The sequence below is a fragment of the Orbilia oligospora genome (genome assembly GCF_000225545.1).
Source record: "Orbilia oligospora ATCC 24927 unplaced genomic scaffold scaffold00004, whole genome shotgun sequence".
Taxonomy (NCBI): Eukaryota; Fungi; Ascomycota; class Orbiliomycetes; order Orbiliales; family Orbiliaceae; genus Orbilia; species Orbilia oligospora.
The window spans coordinates 1,106,853-1,122,512 of NW_011645561.1; the positions used below are offsets into that span (position 1 = coordinate 1,106,853).

Below are 15,660 nucleotides of genomic sequence, written 5' to 3' on the forward strand. Positions count from 1 at the left end.
CGGGAACAGGGACCTCAAAATGGACCTCTTGGCACGGAACCAATATTACACACAACTTATGGATCCAAGAGACCTGTCGACGCCATCCTCGATGCATTCGCAGTTGCACAGCAGGTATAAACCAGCCTATCAGAGTCGCCCGCCATGTGCCGGGGTCATTGCCTTTTCGCTAATCATTACGCCAGGAGATTTCGTGCATGCACTGCTCACACTAATCTTGATTTATCGATTCTCAAAACCTCGAATCCATGGTGGCGCCCCGGCCGATGCCTTTAAAGGCCAAACCTGTCACTTTCTCCGGATACAATGGATTCTTTTGATCAAGGTGTCTACATGCTTTCGGCCCTTCTTCAGTGGACCCAACCTCATCGTCCGAGGATGACCGGAATGGGAGTTCGCTCTATATATGTTATATTGCATGCCATGTGCATGTGGGAGTCGGCAGCCGTCGCCTATCGCTGTGCGGTGGTGAACCAGTCCTTGGCGGACCTCTACCCATGGCATTGATAACCCCCAGGCCAGGTCTGTATACTAATCAAGCATTTTGATTTAAGCTTTCCAGATTCCAGGGGTGGTATTTCTTGAATTTCTCGTTCAGCCAAAATATATCTTCAACCTTTGCCATCTTCTTCTTCTTCTCCTCGCCCAGGGTAGCATTGTCATCCGTCAATTCCGAATTCCCACAATATGCTGCCATTTTAGCCGCTATAATAAACCTAAGAAATTGGTTTATGGCGAACGGTGGCCCATCCATCGATACCGTTTTCAATGTATCAACTGCGAACACAGCTGCTTGGCGAAGCTTTCGCTGCTGGCAGAAGAAGTAGTACATATCGCCAAACATCGCCGTCTTCAGCTTCGCATCGCAGTCAGAATGAATCCGATACCGATGTCGCCATAGATCCGAGCCTTACACCGAATTTGGGCTCGGAAAGCACACCCGAAAACTCTTCTAGTGAACCAAGTAGTAGCAAATCCGCACCTTTAGATATCAGCAATAACGATGGGCACCAGAGTGACAATATAGACGAGGCTGAAGGATTGGAGGACTATGAAGAAGAATTCCAACGCCATGACGAGCCACCCATGTCGGTTTGCCTCTATATCGTGCAACACTTGATTTTGTTGTTTTTTCCCGGTTTCCTATCGAATTCGATACTTCAAAACATGAATTCATATGAATACGAGACGCTAATATGGTTTTTTGTTTAGAAAATGGTGGTTCGCAGCAAAGGGGATCCCGTTGATTGCTGCTACCGTAGGGCCGCTGGTGAGAGTCTAAACCTGATATCAGCATTAGAGGGGAAAACCATTCTCACAGTTTACAGGCGAATCTTACATCTGTAGCTGCACTGGTTAGTCCCTGGCGCGCAGACCTTATGCTCGAAGGGGACCATCCTTATGACCAACGATATGATCTGCCGTTTCCAGATCCCAGATGGTATTTAAAAACGCTCTAGCATTTATTAGATCTTCAATTTCTGACCTTTAATATTATAGGGCAATCGGCATAAACGCAGCTTCCCTTGTATTCGGGTTCATAGGAAATTTCTTCCTCATGTGCAATTATTCTAGACGTATCCGTTATGCTGTTGCCATGCCTTTCACGATAATCTGCTGGTTCATTGCCTTTGGTCTACTCTCTAGCATTTTAGCGGCTTTACATGTCTACGCCCGCCCGGTTAGTCCGGGGCAGATATACACCCAGGCATTCTGGTTTGGTGTGATATCAGCCAGTTTATACCTTTTCTCTGCTTCGATTCTTTTTATTAATATTGCGGGTTTTTTGAAGAAACATTATCCAGCACATATAGAGTCCTCGAGAGCGGAAAAGAACTTGATGTTGCAGACGATATTCTTTTTCTTGTGGATGGGGATTGGGGCGTTGGTGTTTTCCAAGGTTGAAGGGTGGAGTTATTCTGATGCGGTATATTTTTGTAATGTTACATTGTTAACTGTTGGGTTTGGAGGTAAGTGTTCTTTCTTTTGAGAAGTTGGGAGATAAAATTACTGACTTGATTAGATATTGCTGCGACATCTGATGCTGCGAGGGGGATAGTCTTTCCGTTCTCTGTGGTTGGTATCATCATGCTTGGTCTTGTAGTTAACAGTATCCACGGATTCGTCATTGAGATTGGTGAAAAGCAAGTAGTCGAGCAGTAAGTCCTTTTCAAATGCATTAAACCATAGTAACTACAATCCCCCATATAGATACTAACATACCACTTATTTCCCCAGGCATATTACCAACCGTCGCCGAGACGTCGCAAACCGTGCCGTTGCCGTCTCCTCAGAACTCGACCGCGACGACCCATCCCTCGCTCATTTCCAAACCCCAATTACATCCCCGATATCCCCCACCGGCACCACCGTCCACCGTCGAACCACTGATAGTAGTATAAAATCTGAAACCATTCCTCTCCGCCACTCCGGCAGCCTCCGCCACATCCCCCAACAAATCTTCACCGCCTTCACCAGTAAACGTCGATCCCGCCCCATCCTCCTCCGCGCCTCTCGTGACCGTTTCGAAGCCATGCGAAGAATCCAACGTCACACTTTAAAATTCAAGAAATGGACAGCACTAGTCTCCTCCACCGTCGCATTTCTAACTCTCTGGCTCCTAGGCGCCGTAATTTTCATGATTGCAGAAAAGGATACACAAGGATTAACCTATTTCCAAGCATTATACTTTTGTTACGTATCATTACTCACGATAGGATACGGCGATCTAAGTCCTCGGAGTAATGCCGGAAAAGCCTTTTTTTTATTGTGGAGTATATGGTCCGTACCTACTATCACGATATTGATATCTAGTATGGGATCCACTGTTATTGAAAATTTCCAGAATGCGACGTTGAGGTTGGCGGAGTTTACGATTCTACCGAAGGAAGGGATTAGGAAGAGTTTGAAGGAAATGTGGAGGAATCGGAAGGCTAGGAGGAAAGAGGAAAGGTTGAGGAAAGAAAGATTGAGGAATCCTAGTTTGGCTACTAATACCAGCCATAGCGGTGGTAATGGTGGTATCGCAAGGAGGGGTTCTAGAGCTATTTCATCCGGTGATAATGGTTTATTACCACCATTAGTTCGAATGCCAACATTAAAAGAAGTAAAAACCCAAGATCGAGATTCTACCCTCTCCTCGCACCGGGGCCCTCCAATCCCAATCCCAATCCCAACCTTCGCCCTCAACGACTCCGACATCGAAGAACAAAGACTCGAAGACAACCAACAACAACAATCACCATCAATCCGTCCGGAACTCCTCGAAAAGCCAAAACCACTACCGGAAGACTATACCTTCCAAGAACTGCTAGCAGCATTGACGGCCGCAATAAGAGATGTGGGGCGACAAGTCGCCACGGACCCAAAAAGGGCGTACGAATACACCGAATGGGTTGAATTTACAAGATTAATCCGAGCTTGTGAGTTGGTAAAACCGCAGAAGTTGAAAGGGTTGAAACCTGGAGAGGAGATTTTGAGGGAACATATTGATAATGATGAGGGGTTTGTGCTTTGGGATTGGATTGGTATTACTATTCCTTTCATATTCTTCTTTCTGTTTTATGTCATTTTCATTTTTCATTTTTTTTTTTTTTTTTTTTGCAAATTCATGGTGCTAACCTCTTTTTTTATAACGTATAGGCGAAGACAGTCCACTCCTCTACGAAGGTAGTGAACCAGCATGGGTACAAGACCGTCTCACAAAAGGTCTTGAAGATCTAGTAACAGAGCATTTAAAGAATATTTCCTTAGATGTTCCAAAATAAAAACCAACCCCCATCGTTTTTAGAGGTATAGTAAGTTTAGATATTAATATTACGACGAGTTAGCCGGCGTTGGAGGCATGTATATAGATATTTTAGTATACCCAAGTACCAAAATACATCAATTTTCTAATTTCAATATATATATATATATTAGAAAATCAATCTAGTAGTTATATTCTTACGAATTCTAATTCAGCGAGACTATATACAAAGTCACCTTTTGTTTTATGTGAAGGGTATATATGTATGAAGATTAGATATATATAATGCAATACAAGGGCATGGAGAACTGAAGTAGATTGATCATGCATAAAGCGATAATGAAACCAATGATACTTTTTTCTTATTCCACCCATACACCGAAAAGAAGAGGAGACACCGCTGTGATCTAGCTAAAACTAATAACATCCAACAATAAAACCGCTACCCTGCTGGTTCATAAAGTCTTCATCATGTCCCGGAAAGAACAGAAAGAATAAAAACTCTTGCTAAAAAAAAACGCCAAACAAGAAGTGAAAAAAGCTAATACTCTCGCTTCAAAAGAATAGTAGTAGCAGTAATAAAACCCAGAGTGTTTTCAGAACTAGAAGAAGAAGAAGAAGAAGCAGAAAAAAGTGAGATGGTGGGAGAGACTAGACTCTCCCTCACATCCCCAGAATCTCAAGATCATCGTCACTATCATCGTCGTCCACAGCCCTCTTATCAGGCGTCGGCGCAAAAGTGACAGTCTTAGAATCCCTCCTAGGCCTTCCACCAAGCCCCACCGCAGGTTTCATATTACTCTTTGTCGGTGAAGCTTCCCTCTCAAATATTTCATCAGAAACTCCAACTGCCTTCGGCGGACTCTTACTCCTACTCCTGCTTCGACTCCTCGCTCTTCCAAAATCTAACCGTGTCTGTTTAAACCCTCCACTAGTCGTCAATGCCACATTCCTCTCTAAATGTTTCTTAACGTCCCTCTGCGCCCACCCAACAGGTCCCTCATCGGTCTTCCTAGTTCTCTTAATAGCTCTCTCGTCATCCGTTCCTGCTACTTTTCCTGGGCCGGGCTCCGGTGATCCGCTTTTTCGATCAGCAACCTTCCTCTTAATTTTCACCGGCGATAACGTAACATCAGAAGCCTTAACCGCCGCCATTCCCTTCCTAAACTCTTCAAGCGCTTTACTCCTAACCTCTTGCACCGTCTGTCCCTTCCCAATGCTCTTCCCCGCATTCTCCATCGCTCTTTGTCCCCCGGTAACAACTTTCACTTCATCTTCCAAATTCGCTTTGAGATATTCCATCCCAGTATTATTATTCCCCACCGCCAACAATCCCTTCGTAACCTCCCTCTCCTTCTCCCTCCTGGCCAGAACTCTTCTAACCCGTTCCTCCTTTTCTCTTTGCCAATTCAAATCCCCCGTCTTCTCCCCTCCATCAATCAACCTTGCTGTCGAAAACCCGGCGGAGACGTATACATTCCCCCCACCACCACCAGCTCTAACCGGTAAATCCGGCACCACTCCCGACCCTCCCAACGGTAACAACCCATCGTCCCTCTCCTGTTTACCCCCCCTCAAAAAGTTTCTCTTCGGTCTCATCCCTCCTTTATTCTTAGGAGGCGAATATAGCTTGCCCATAGTACTCAACTCCATCCTCCCCGCTCTATTTTTCGCCACCGACTGTTCTACATGGAAATCACAATACTCCGTCCTCCTTTTATCAACCCAAACTCCACAATCTTTTCCATCCCTTTTTTTAGCTTTACAACCTGCCAAATCCCTCGAATGGCCGATTTCCAAAATACTCGTTGCGTCATCATTGATGTCCGATAATGTTAATGAGAATTTTCCACTATCTTGATTTCGCGGTTTCATTATATTCGGGTTTAGGATAGCTAGCACCGTTCCAACCGGTATTCGGTAGTACTTTTGAAATGTCGAGCCGAAGAAGAATAGATCGAGTTCCCATTTCAAGTCGGTGAGTTGCATTACAATATATTTCCCACCGCCTTCACGGGCTACATCACGAGGCTCGGATTTGGAAGAAACGATTCCAAAGACGACCCAGTCACCTGGAACGTCTGGTGGGTCATATTCGGGTGAATGCACGGTTTTGAGAAGACGAGGGAGCTGGAAGAGTTCTTTATCCTGGAGGTGGCGGGAGAGGGTGGTATGTGGGACTGAACGACGGGATAGGTGAAGGCTGGAGAAGGAGTCGAAGCCAGAGCCTAAGTCAGAGGTTTCTTGGCTCGCTGAGGTAGGGTCTGCAGGACCACTAATAGAACTGGAACCGATGGGTTTGGGAGGTTCTGTAGCTACTGCTGTGGAAGCCGTTGAGGCTGTTGAAGTTACACGTGAAGTTTGGAGACGGGTGCCAACGTTTTGTTGGGAATTAGAAGGACGACGTGAAGCTACCGAAGAAGTCCGAGAAGGTACAAGGGTTGAATCCGTCCCTTTGGTCGAAGAAACGGTGGATGATGCTGTGCCAGTGTCGCCGTTGTCGGTACTCCACCCTTTACTCCTTAGCTTTTCATTCTCTCTAGCTCTCGCTTCCTTAGCTGTTATTCCTGCTCTCTGTTCCGCTATTCGCTCCGAGAAAGTTTTAACATGTTCCACGGGGGCGGCTGGAGTTATCGTGGAGTTCCTCGAGGATCTAGGGGCGAATGGATTGTCTTTTGTGACGTTGTGTAGAGCACTCGAAGTACTCGATGTAAACTGCTGTTTCCTGGGAGGCTCTGCTATTAGATTTGTCATTCCGGGGGCACGTTTTAGCGATATATCCCTGGCTCTTAAGCCCTTATCTATTCCTAGCAAGACTCTCGAAGGCGATTGTGGCGGATTTGCGTCTGATATTCCCATATTTCGTTTTCGAGGTGATGGAGAAACAGGGACTTGAACATCCGGTTCAAAGGCGGGTCGGGAAGGAGGAGGCGGTGTTACCCGTCCTGATTGTAGAGGTAATGGATTCGAGCTATCGGCGTTTGCTGCTGCAGCTAATGCTTTCCGTTTCTTCTCCTTTTGTAGGCGCTTCAGCTTTAGTTTCATTTCAATAGCTTTAAGCTGTAATTGTAAAGCTTCCTCGTCTTCATCTGAAGTGGTGGCATCGCTGTCTTCATCTTCTTCGTCGATGGGGAGAGGACGACGGGATCGCGGAGATGGAGAAACGGCGGTTGTGCGACGGAGAGGGGAGGAGTGAATGGGATTTGTATGTGGCTTTTTAGGAGTAAGTCGGAGGACATCCTTGGGAGACGCTGGAGGCCATTGGGCGATTGCATCTAGTGTATAGTGTTAGCGGATATATTGATATTGATATTGGGAGGGAATAAGGTAAAATACCGTTATTGCCAGCCATGATGGCAGTTTGGATGGTAATGAAATGTATTCGAACTTCTGGTCATTCGTCGGTAATCCACCTATTTTGATAGGACCCCAAAATACTCTATTGAGCGGGGCTCTATTGGGAGGTATTTATCAACCCGGGCGAGTAAAGATCGCAGGGAATGAAGTCGAGAAAAAAAAGTAATTTCCCAAAACAGCTAAACTGCGATATTATGCCGACATGCAAATTCCCATTCCCCAATAACCATAACCATAACCAAATTTTAAGCTTGAGAGTTTTCTTGGTTCGTATCGGAAAACGGTAAACCGAATCCGGTATGTGTATTGTGTGTGAATTCCGATGTGATGAGATGTGATAGGCTGCGGCAGGGTGCGTGTGTGGGAATTCCACGACTGTTGTTGGCGCGAAAAGAACCGACGGATTGGCCGCGTGAGCACGTTTTTATCTTAAAGACGACGGGATTGGATATGATATGATGAATGTATGGTAAATTTTGGATGAAGAATCGTAAGAATTTGGTGGAGTAGTAGCAGCTGCGGTACTTGAAGGGAGAAGGAGAGGAGAGGTTGATGTTAATGAATATGAAGATGAAGGTAAAGATGATGAAGATGAAGCGGGAGGAAGAAGGAGAGGCGGAAGGAAAGAAGCGAAGCGAAGAAACTCCTTTCGAGGCGACAAACAATAATCCGAATTGGGAACAATATTAATTTATTTTATTCGTTTGGTTGACCGACAAGCACAACGCGTGTTTAGCTAACAAAGTGCCTGGTAGCTATCAGCATCACCAGCATCACCAGCATCATCAACATCACCAACATCATCGACATCAACATCATCAACATCACGGGATATCGAACCAATTGGGTTTATTTATGTACATACAACCATGGCTTCGAATCCCAGAGTATTCATCCTGCCCAATTCCAGCGAAAATGATACCAATACAATCCTAACCTTCAAGCATCCAAATACCAAAATCCCAACCCGGTACCTAATCCACCACCCAACATCAGACTCATCAACATCAACATCAACATCACCATCTTCTACACCATTCATCTACGAAATCCTCAAAGTCTCAAACCCTCCACACGCCCCCAGATCATGGCTCATAGCTCCAGATACACCTCCACTGCCACTCCCAGATCAAAATGCATCCACAGAAGACGCCTCTCCCTCAAAAGAAGAAAATCCAAAAGACTCCCTCGTCATCAAAGACGCCCATCTATACCTCACAACTCCCTTCGACCCCCTCTACCTTCTTCTCTCCCACCTCTCCTCCCAAAAGACATCCCGTAACTTCCTCTCCCTCGACGACCTCCTCGAATCCCACCCAGAATCCGCAAAATGGTCAAAACTCCTATCAATCCACCCACAATCCTCACAGATCCTCCAATCCCGTTTACTCTCCATCTGTGATACCGTATCAATAGGCGAAAATGAACAAATGTTCCGACTCAACCAAGAAAAACTATACACCCTCCTCATCTCCCGCGTGGAAGCAGTCGCAAAGGCTTTACCTTCAAGTTTGGTGAAACATATTGCTAAGAAATTATCAAAGCCAATTGCTACTCAGATATCTACATCTTGGAAACGACAGTCTGAGATAAATCCTGCCGACAAGAGCGGTGGGGTAATAGACGATACCGAACTGGAAGATCAAGATGAAGATGCTCAAGAGCCTGTGACGGAAGGAGTAGAGTCACAACTCCGTCGGGAAGCTTCGAAGTTAAACCTTGAAGATACGACAGATACACCCATGGGGGAAGAAGAAACGGAAATAATAGAAGAAAATCTCCTCCCGCCGGAAGAAATCCAATATATCTGCCACCTTTCCCATTCCCTTCAATTCTTCCAGAATTACCTTCCTCAGGAAATATATACTTCGCTTTCCGAAAGACTGAACAAAGTACACTCCCAGGAACCGCTAGAAACATATTTTGAAGAGCTAAAGGCTCTTCGAGCGGCTGCAAATGCCGCACTAGACTTCTCGATGTCGCATTCTAAACGAAGACTCGAAGATCTAGAGGCAGGTGGGGGAAGAACTAAAGAAGATGTTGAGAGAGAGAAAAAGAGGAAGAAGAAAGAAGAGGATGCGAAGAAGAGTACCGCTGTGAAGAAGTTGGAAAAGGTGGATACGAAGGGAATGATGAAGATGACATCCTTTTTCAAAAAGAAGGATCCCAAGACATAAGTTAATCTACTCAATCTTGTAGATGTAAGATTACCATTGTCACTCATAAAAGGGTATCTAACATATAAATATCAAAGCATGCAAATATAATGACATTCATGACCACCAATTACTCGATTTTATACCTTAAAATCCCCTCCCCTGAACAGCACCCTCCTATAATACCTCGCCTCCTCAATACTCTCCAAGATATCCTCCCTAGCTTCATGCGTATACTTCTTAACCGGCAACCCCTCCAAAACCTCCTCATCACACCACCTCCTCGCAAATTCCTTGATACTACTAACATCCCCAACTCTATAATTCAACCACTCGACCACCTCCGGCATCTCAATACTCAAAAACAATTTATCAAAATGAATACTATTCCCACACATTATCGCTGTCTTTTTCTCGGGGACGTGTTTTTGGATGTAAGAAAGTAGTTGGTTTGAAGCTTCCGTGACGGTGGTGGTTGAGGATAGAACTCGAGGGATTAGACCGGTCGAGGTGTGGGTTGTGGTACACCAGTCGTCCATCTGGGAGAGGAGGGATTGGGGACGGGAGATGACGACTTCGAAGCCGGTGGGTTCGAGGAGGGTTAGTTGGGAGTCGGTGATGTAGCAGGCTATTTGGAGGAGTTTGTCTTGTGGGGGGTTGAGGCCTGTCATCTGTATTTTATTTTATATACTCAGTTATATCGATAAGATACTTTAGAAGAAAGATAAGGATAAGAAGATGATAGGTATATACCTCACAATCAATCCATACCAGTGGATTTGTAGATTTTAAAGATGTTTGATTATTGACATTTGCATTTGAAGTATTCGTCGTTGATATATCGATAGTACTGGTGCCATGTTCCCCGCCAGGCAATGAAGCCGAAGATGTATTATCTGCCATTCTACCAAACCTATTCGATGAACTGAAATTCCACCCTTTCCCTCCCGAAGAATGATACCGACAAGAAGCAGTAATAGTAGTAATAGTAGTAATAGTAGTATCCCTCTTCCCCACCGTTATTCGTCCAAACCTAAAAGAATTCAAAGTCCGTCGAGGAAGTGTTCCAATAACACACCTAAACATCCCTCCAAAAACTTCTGTGTTGACAACGTGTGATTCGGCCAAAAAGAAAAGAAAAGAAAAGAGATAAAAACCTTCCCTTCCAACCAACGAAACATTAACTAACGCCTATAAATCCCCCCCAACCTCCAAATTGCAAAAAAGCCCTCCTTCAAATGTAAATGTCCTTCCCACAAACCTTCGCAACCACCCTCCTCGGCTCCGCCAGCCGGGCGAGTTCCTTTCTCAGACCTACCTCTACATCAATATCTACATTATGTAGAACCAATCTATCGATATGTTCTTCATGTCTCCTCTCCCTATCAAAACCCGGTCCGACGACCTTCATCCGTGGTAAAAAGAAGCTGGTGAAGAAGGCCGCTGGTATTAAAGTTAGATTTTTGAAGGATATACCTAGATATGGTCCTAAAGGTATTTAACGAAATCCAATTGATGATATATATGAGGGAAGGGGTTTAGATGTTAACATGTCAGTGATATGATTACTTAGGCTCGATAATGATCGTGGCTCCCGGCCGTATGCGTACGATCTGGTATCAACGCGGTGAGGCAGAGTATTTAACTCTTGAGAAAGAGAAATCTCTAGGGAAACATACGGTTGTGGAACGGGATCCGGGGTATACACCGCTTGTTGAAAAAGTGGAGGAGAAGACTGATAGTTGGGATGGTGTGGTTAAAGACCAGCTTTTGACGGTATGTTCATCTATATCCCCCTTCTTCGTTATTATGTTACTTGGGAAAGAAAAGACTTTTTTTTATTATGATGAAGGTTTTGAATTAAATACGCTTATCCGAACGATGATATGTGGATTTTTCATCAAAATTAATTTTTTTATAACTCCAATTGTTCCTACTGATTTCACGTCTTTTCCTTCCTTTTATTACACCATCTACCATCATCAATGCTTCTATATCAAAAAATAATAATAATACTAACTCTTTTGACTATCAAACCAAAAAGCCGGTCGAATCAATCAAAATCCTCTCCACAATCCTCCCCTCCACAGTCCGTTTCTACCGCTCAACAATAACCCCACAAACAAACTCCCTCCACGGTTCAGTCACAACAACCGACGTCGTCAACGCCATAAAACTCATTTGCTCCGCATCAGCCCTAAAAGATGCCAACAGAGTTGTTATTTCGGCTGAAAATATAAGTCTGGGGACAGATGATGGAGCCGTCAGGGTTAAGGAGTTGGGAGAGTATCAGATTGCGATTGGATTCAGAGGGGTGGATGAGATTGTCAGAAGGACCATAACGGTTGTTAGAGAGGAAGGGGAGGAAGATGATGGGCAGCAGGGGCAGCAGGAGAGTAAAGGTACCGTTGTTAGCGGGGGTGGGGGAAGTTTGTTTGGAGGCGATGAGAGGAGGGCGGAGTTATAAAATTTTAATCTTTATTATATTTGATATACCGATTGATGGTTATCAATGACTGACTGTACATATAAAACCAATATAAAGTACATATGGAGTACTCTTTTTTTTTTTTTTTTTAACGACTAGAGGGTATCGGTATTAGAGGTACTCCAATCTGTATTAATTATATTAACGGCAGACGGGATATTTGTAACGTGTGCATAGCATTAGCTCTAGTCGATTATAACTATATCCACGGGAATGCCAGATCCGAATCGACATAGCATATATAAGTACTTCCCGCAGGTACTTATCTTCCTAAAGACGTAATATACAAATTCGGCATCAAATATCATATCATATCATATCATATCATAGTCTTGTCAACGAGACCATCTTGCATCATATCATGGCAAATACCACGCATGCACGACAGCTAAATTTTTTATCAATTATTATCAAATTGCCCAGCCCGTCCATCGAATACATGTAGTAACATAACATAATATCAATAATCGATATCGTGACGTGATGGAAAAAGGCTTTGCGGTCTCTCGCACACTTCCCGAACCCGTATTCAAAAAGATAAAAGAAAAGAAAAGAAAAGAAAGAAAGAAAAAAATTAGTTGGGTGAAAGCGAGCCCCGCTGAACGGACAGGACAGGACAGGACAGGACAGGACAGGACAGGGATTCGATTAATTCACGCTCCCTCTCTTTTTTTTTTCTTCTTCTTCTTTGCTACACCGGTCAGCCGAGAGTTAGAGGATACGCGAGAATTCTTCGGGTTGCCAAAGGTAAGTAGGTAGTACTTAGTAGCTAATCGATGTGTAAGAATTTGAAGATAGTGAGAGGAGGCCGAAGGAAAGATGCGCATGCATTGAGAGAAAATTTTAATCTTGGAGAGAGAGAAAAAAAGAGACAGAGAGAGAAATGCGGGAAAGAAGCAAAGAGAGGGGTCAATTATGATCCCACCAGTGAGGATATCGCCGTTTAGACTTACTCAAGAACAGACAGACAGGAATCCTATGCATTGGCTAGTCTGATATGATATGATATAATAGCTACCTGCGGTTGGGGGCAGCCTTCGATTCTTAGCTAAACAAAATTAAAATTAATCGATTGACGTAGCTAGCCGACCGACCGATTGACCGACCGATTGACCGACCGGAGCATGCGCACTACTCCAATTGCAATTGATTAAGTGTCGAATCGCACCGAGTGAGCGGATGAGGTCGAGGTGTAGCTGAATGCACCGGTGGTCTTATTGATTGCCCATGTTTATATAAAGCGGGGGGGTCATCCCACTGCTCGAAGAACTCGAGTATATAAAGGGCATCTCATCGATCATCGATCATCAAAGTTAATTAACTTCCATTCCATTCCATTCCGTTGCATCGTATCGTATCTTCAATTACAGTACAAGTATAGTGTATTGTATTAATTAATACCGCAGGTGAGTTAGTCTCTATCTTTTGTCTTTTATTATCAATTCCGACCCCCCGGATCCGGACCGAAGATTCTCGCTATGCTACGCATATGGAGGCAAGAGAATTGGACCGCGGACGGACATGCGTCTCTCTTGATCTTATCCCATCCAGATATGCCATAATCATTTTGCATATGGCTGGTGTATTGTGGATCACATCAGGAAGGAAGGGAGTCTGGTCCCTGTCCTGTCTGTCTGCCCGTCCGTCCTAGCTATAGCATACTGCCCTGTCGGCCCTGCCTTGCTCCGTCCGGACGATGCGCGATAGCCTCGGAATATCAATCCAGACTATTTTTATGATTATATCTTGTAATCCCGGGGCATATCGATCGGAATTGATTTTATTTTATTTTTTTTTCTATTTTTTGCGCCGGTCTGTTTTATATATTTGGCTGTATATCTTTCTCTCTCCTCTCTTCTCTTCTCTTCTCTTCCCTTCTCTCTTCTCTTCTTCCCTTCAACATCGCCATCTACCTGCATTAATTCTACCCCACAGAAACCACTCAACTAACATCAACTACCACAATCAACAGCATCAATTAATTAATCGTTCTTTGAATTCATCTAAATTCTTCAATCATGGGTGCCCAAGACGTTCTCACTCGCAAGACCGGTGTCATCACTGGTGACGATGTCCTCGCTGTACGTATTATATCATAATTACCCCGCTATCGACCCAGAACCACGAAAAAAACTACCCCGCCATACATCAATCACATACCCCGCCACAGACTAATTTTAATATACTAACACAACTCGGTGATATATAGCTCTTCAAGCATGCCAGAGAGAACAAATACGCCATTCCAGCCATCGTAAGTTCTCTTTTTACTCGGCCAATTGGGATTTGGGATTTGGGGTGGTTTGTAAGATATGGTGGTGGCTAAATGATTCGGTGGTGATACATCTATATAGAACGTCACCTCTTCCTCCACCGTTGTCGCCGCTCTAGAAGCTGCCCGCGATAAGAAATCCCCAATCATCCTCCAAACTTCGCAGGGTGGTGCTGCCTACTTTGCCGGAAAGGTATATTTTTTTTTACAATTCCATTCTCTTTATCGTAACTGAAATGATAACTGACATATAAAATCCAGGGTGTCTCCAACTCCTCGCCCGTCAACCAATACGCTTCCATCCAGGGTGCCATCGCTGCCGCCCACTACATCCGCGCCATTTCTCCAGCATACGGCATCCCCGTTGTTCTCCACACCGATCACTGTGCCAAGAAGCTCCTTCCATGGCTCGACGGTATGCTCGATGCCGACGAGGCGTACTTCAAGGAGCACGGTGAACCTCTCTTCTCCTCCCACATGATCGATCTCTCCGAGGAGCCACATGACCAGAACATCGCCACCACTGCCAAGTACCTTGCCCGTGCTGCTCCAATGAAGCAGTGGCTCGAGATGGTATGCTATTTCTATTCAATCCACTATCTACCTGACAAATATGATGTGATGTGATATTAATGCAATTTGAAAAAAAATAGGAAATTGGTATCACCGGTGGTGAGGAAGACGGTGTCAACAACGAAGATGTCGACAATGCATCCCTCTACACCCAACCCGAAGACATCTACAACGTCTACTCCGCTCTCAACCCTATCTCCCCATACTTCTCCATCGCCGCTGCCTTCGGCAACGTTCACGGTGTCTACAAGCCAGGAAACGTCAAGCTCCACCCAGAGCTCCTCTCCAAGCACCAACAGTACACCAAGGAGAAGATCGGCTCCTCTGATGACAAGCCATTGTTCTTGGTCTTCCACGGAGGTTCCGGATCCACCAAGAAGGAATTCTCGGACGCCATCAGCTATGGTGTCGTCAAGGTTAACTTGGACACTGACTTGCAGTGGGCTTACTTGACCGGTATCCGAGACTATGTCTTGACTAAGCAGGAATACATCAAGACACAAGTCGGAAACCCAGATGGTATGAATTTCTCACCGTCTTTTTTTATATGTATATTTGGTATGATCGAGAAGCTAACTAGGATAAACAGGTGACGACAAGCCCAACAAGAAGTACTTCGACCCCCGTGTCTGGGTCCGTGAGGGCGAGAAGACAATGTCGACTAGAGTTCAAGAGGCTTTGGGTGATTTCAACACTGCTGGGCAGCTGTAGATTTCTCCTCCGCATCTTTTAAATTCCCCTTTTTATAAGAAATAGGGGTCGGGAGAGAGAAAGGCGTCTATGAACAACAAAAAAAGTAATTGAGATTCACTAGACTTTGGAATTTGAGGAGTATGAGAGGGAGAAAAAAAAAAGTTCACCAGCAGTGAAGGAATTGACATGCGTCCACTCGTATACTCTCACCTCTTCTCCCTTTTCCAATTTTGTGTCGGGTTCTTGTTTCTGTGGTTGCTGGTGTAGGGGGGCTTTTCTTCATTCTTTAATACCAACTTTTTTTTTCTCATTCAACCCCCACCCTTTTTTTTTATTGAATACGATTGATTAGGGCTTTTTTGTACCGGTAGCT

The 15,660-nt window shown here is 44.6% G+C and overlaps 6 protein-coding genes across 6 annotated transcripts; 4 read left to right on the top strand and 2 right to left on the bottom strand.

Moving 5' to 3' along the window:
• Positions 1-768: 768 nt before the first annotated feature.
• AOL_s00004g327 (uncharacterized protein) lies at positions 769-3,767 on the top strand (the record flags this gene model as incomplete). The annotated part of the gene is made up of 7 exons (XM_011118977.1): positions 769-1,088; positions 1,213-1,270; positions 1,329-1,441; positions 1,501-1,970; positions 2,024-2,159; positions 2,239-3,527; positions 3,643-3,767. 7 exons carry the CDS (start codon positions 769-771, stop codon positions 3,765-3,767), a joined length of 2,511 nt encoding a protein of 836 aa, XP_011117279.1.
• A 644-nt stretch (positions 3,768-4,411) lies between these two features.
• AOL_s00004g328 (uncharacterized protein) lies at positions 4,412-7,100 on the bottom strand (the record flags this gene model as incomplete). Its single annotated transcript, XM_011118978.1, has 2 exons — positions 4,412-7,023; positions 7,085-7,100. 2 exons carry the CDS (start codon positions 7,098-7,100, stop codon positions 4,412-4,414), a joined length of 2,628 nt encoding a protein of 875 aa, XP_011117280.1.
• An 874-nt stretch (positions 7,101-7,974) lies between these two features.
• On the top strand, positions 7,975-9,282 carry AOL_s00004g329 (uncharacterized protein; the record flags this gene model as incomplete). The annotated part of the gene is made up of 1 exon (XM_011118979.1): positions 7,975-9,282. The coding sequence occupies one exon, from the start codon at positions 7,975-7,977 to the stop codon at positions 9,280-9,282; it is 1,308 nt and encodes a 435-aa protein (XP_011117281.1).
• Positions 9,283-9,401: 119 nt separating this feature from the next.
• AOL_s00004g330 (uncharacterized protein) lies at positions 9,402-9,932 on the bottom strand (the record flags this gene model as incomplete). The annotated part of the gene is made up of 1 exon (XM_011118980.1): positions 9,402-9,932. The coding sequence occupies one exon, from the start codon at positions 9,930-9,932 to the stop codon at positions 9,402-9,404; it is 531 nt and encodes a 176-aa protein (XP_011117282.1).
• A 573-nt stretch (positions 9,933-10,505) lies between these two features.
• On the top strand, positions 10,506-11,728 carry AOL_s00004g331 (uncharacterized protein; the record flags this gene model as incomplete). Its single annotated transcript, XM_011118981.1, has 3 exons — positions 10,506-10,755; positions 10,835-11,037; positions 11,306-11,728. The coding sequence occupies 3 exons, from the start codon at positions 10,506-10,508 to the stop codon at positions 11,726-11,728; spliced, it is 876 nt and encodes a 291-aa protein (XP_011117283.1).
• A 2,039-nt stretch (positions 11,729-13,767) lies between these two features.
• On the top strand, positions 13,768-15,305 carry AOL_s00004g332 (uncharacterized protein; the record flags this gene model as incomplete). The annotated part of the gene is made up of 6 exons (XM_011118982.1): positions 13,768-13,830; positions 13,959-14,003; positions 14,104-14,214; positions 14,283-14,594; positions 14,675-15,113; positions 15,184-15,305. The coding sequence occupies 6 exons, from the start codon at positions 13,768-13,770 to the stop codon at positions 15,303-15,305; spliced, it is 1,092 nt and encodes a 363-aa protein (XP_011117284.1).
• Between the last annotated feature and the right edge of the window lie 355 nt (positions 15,306-15,660).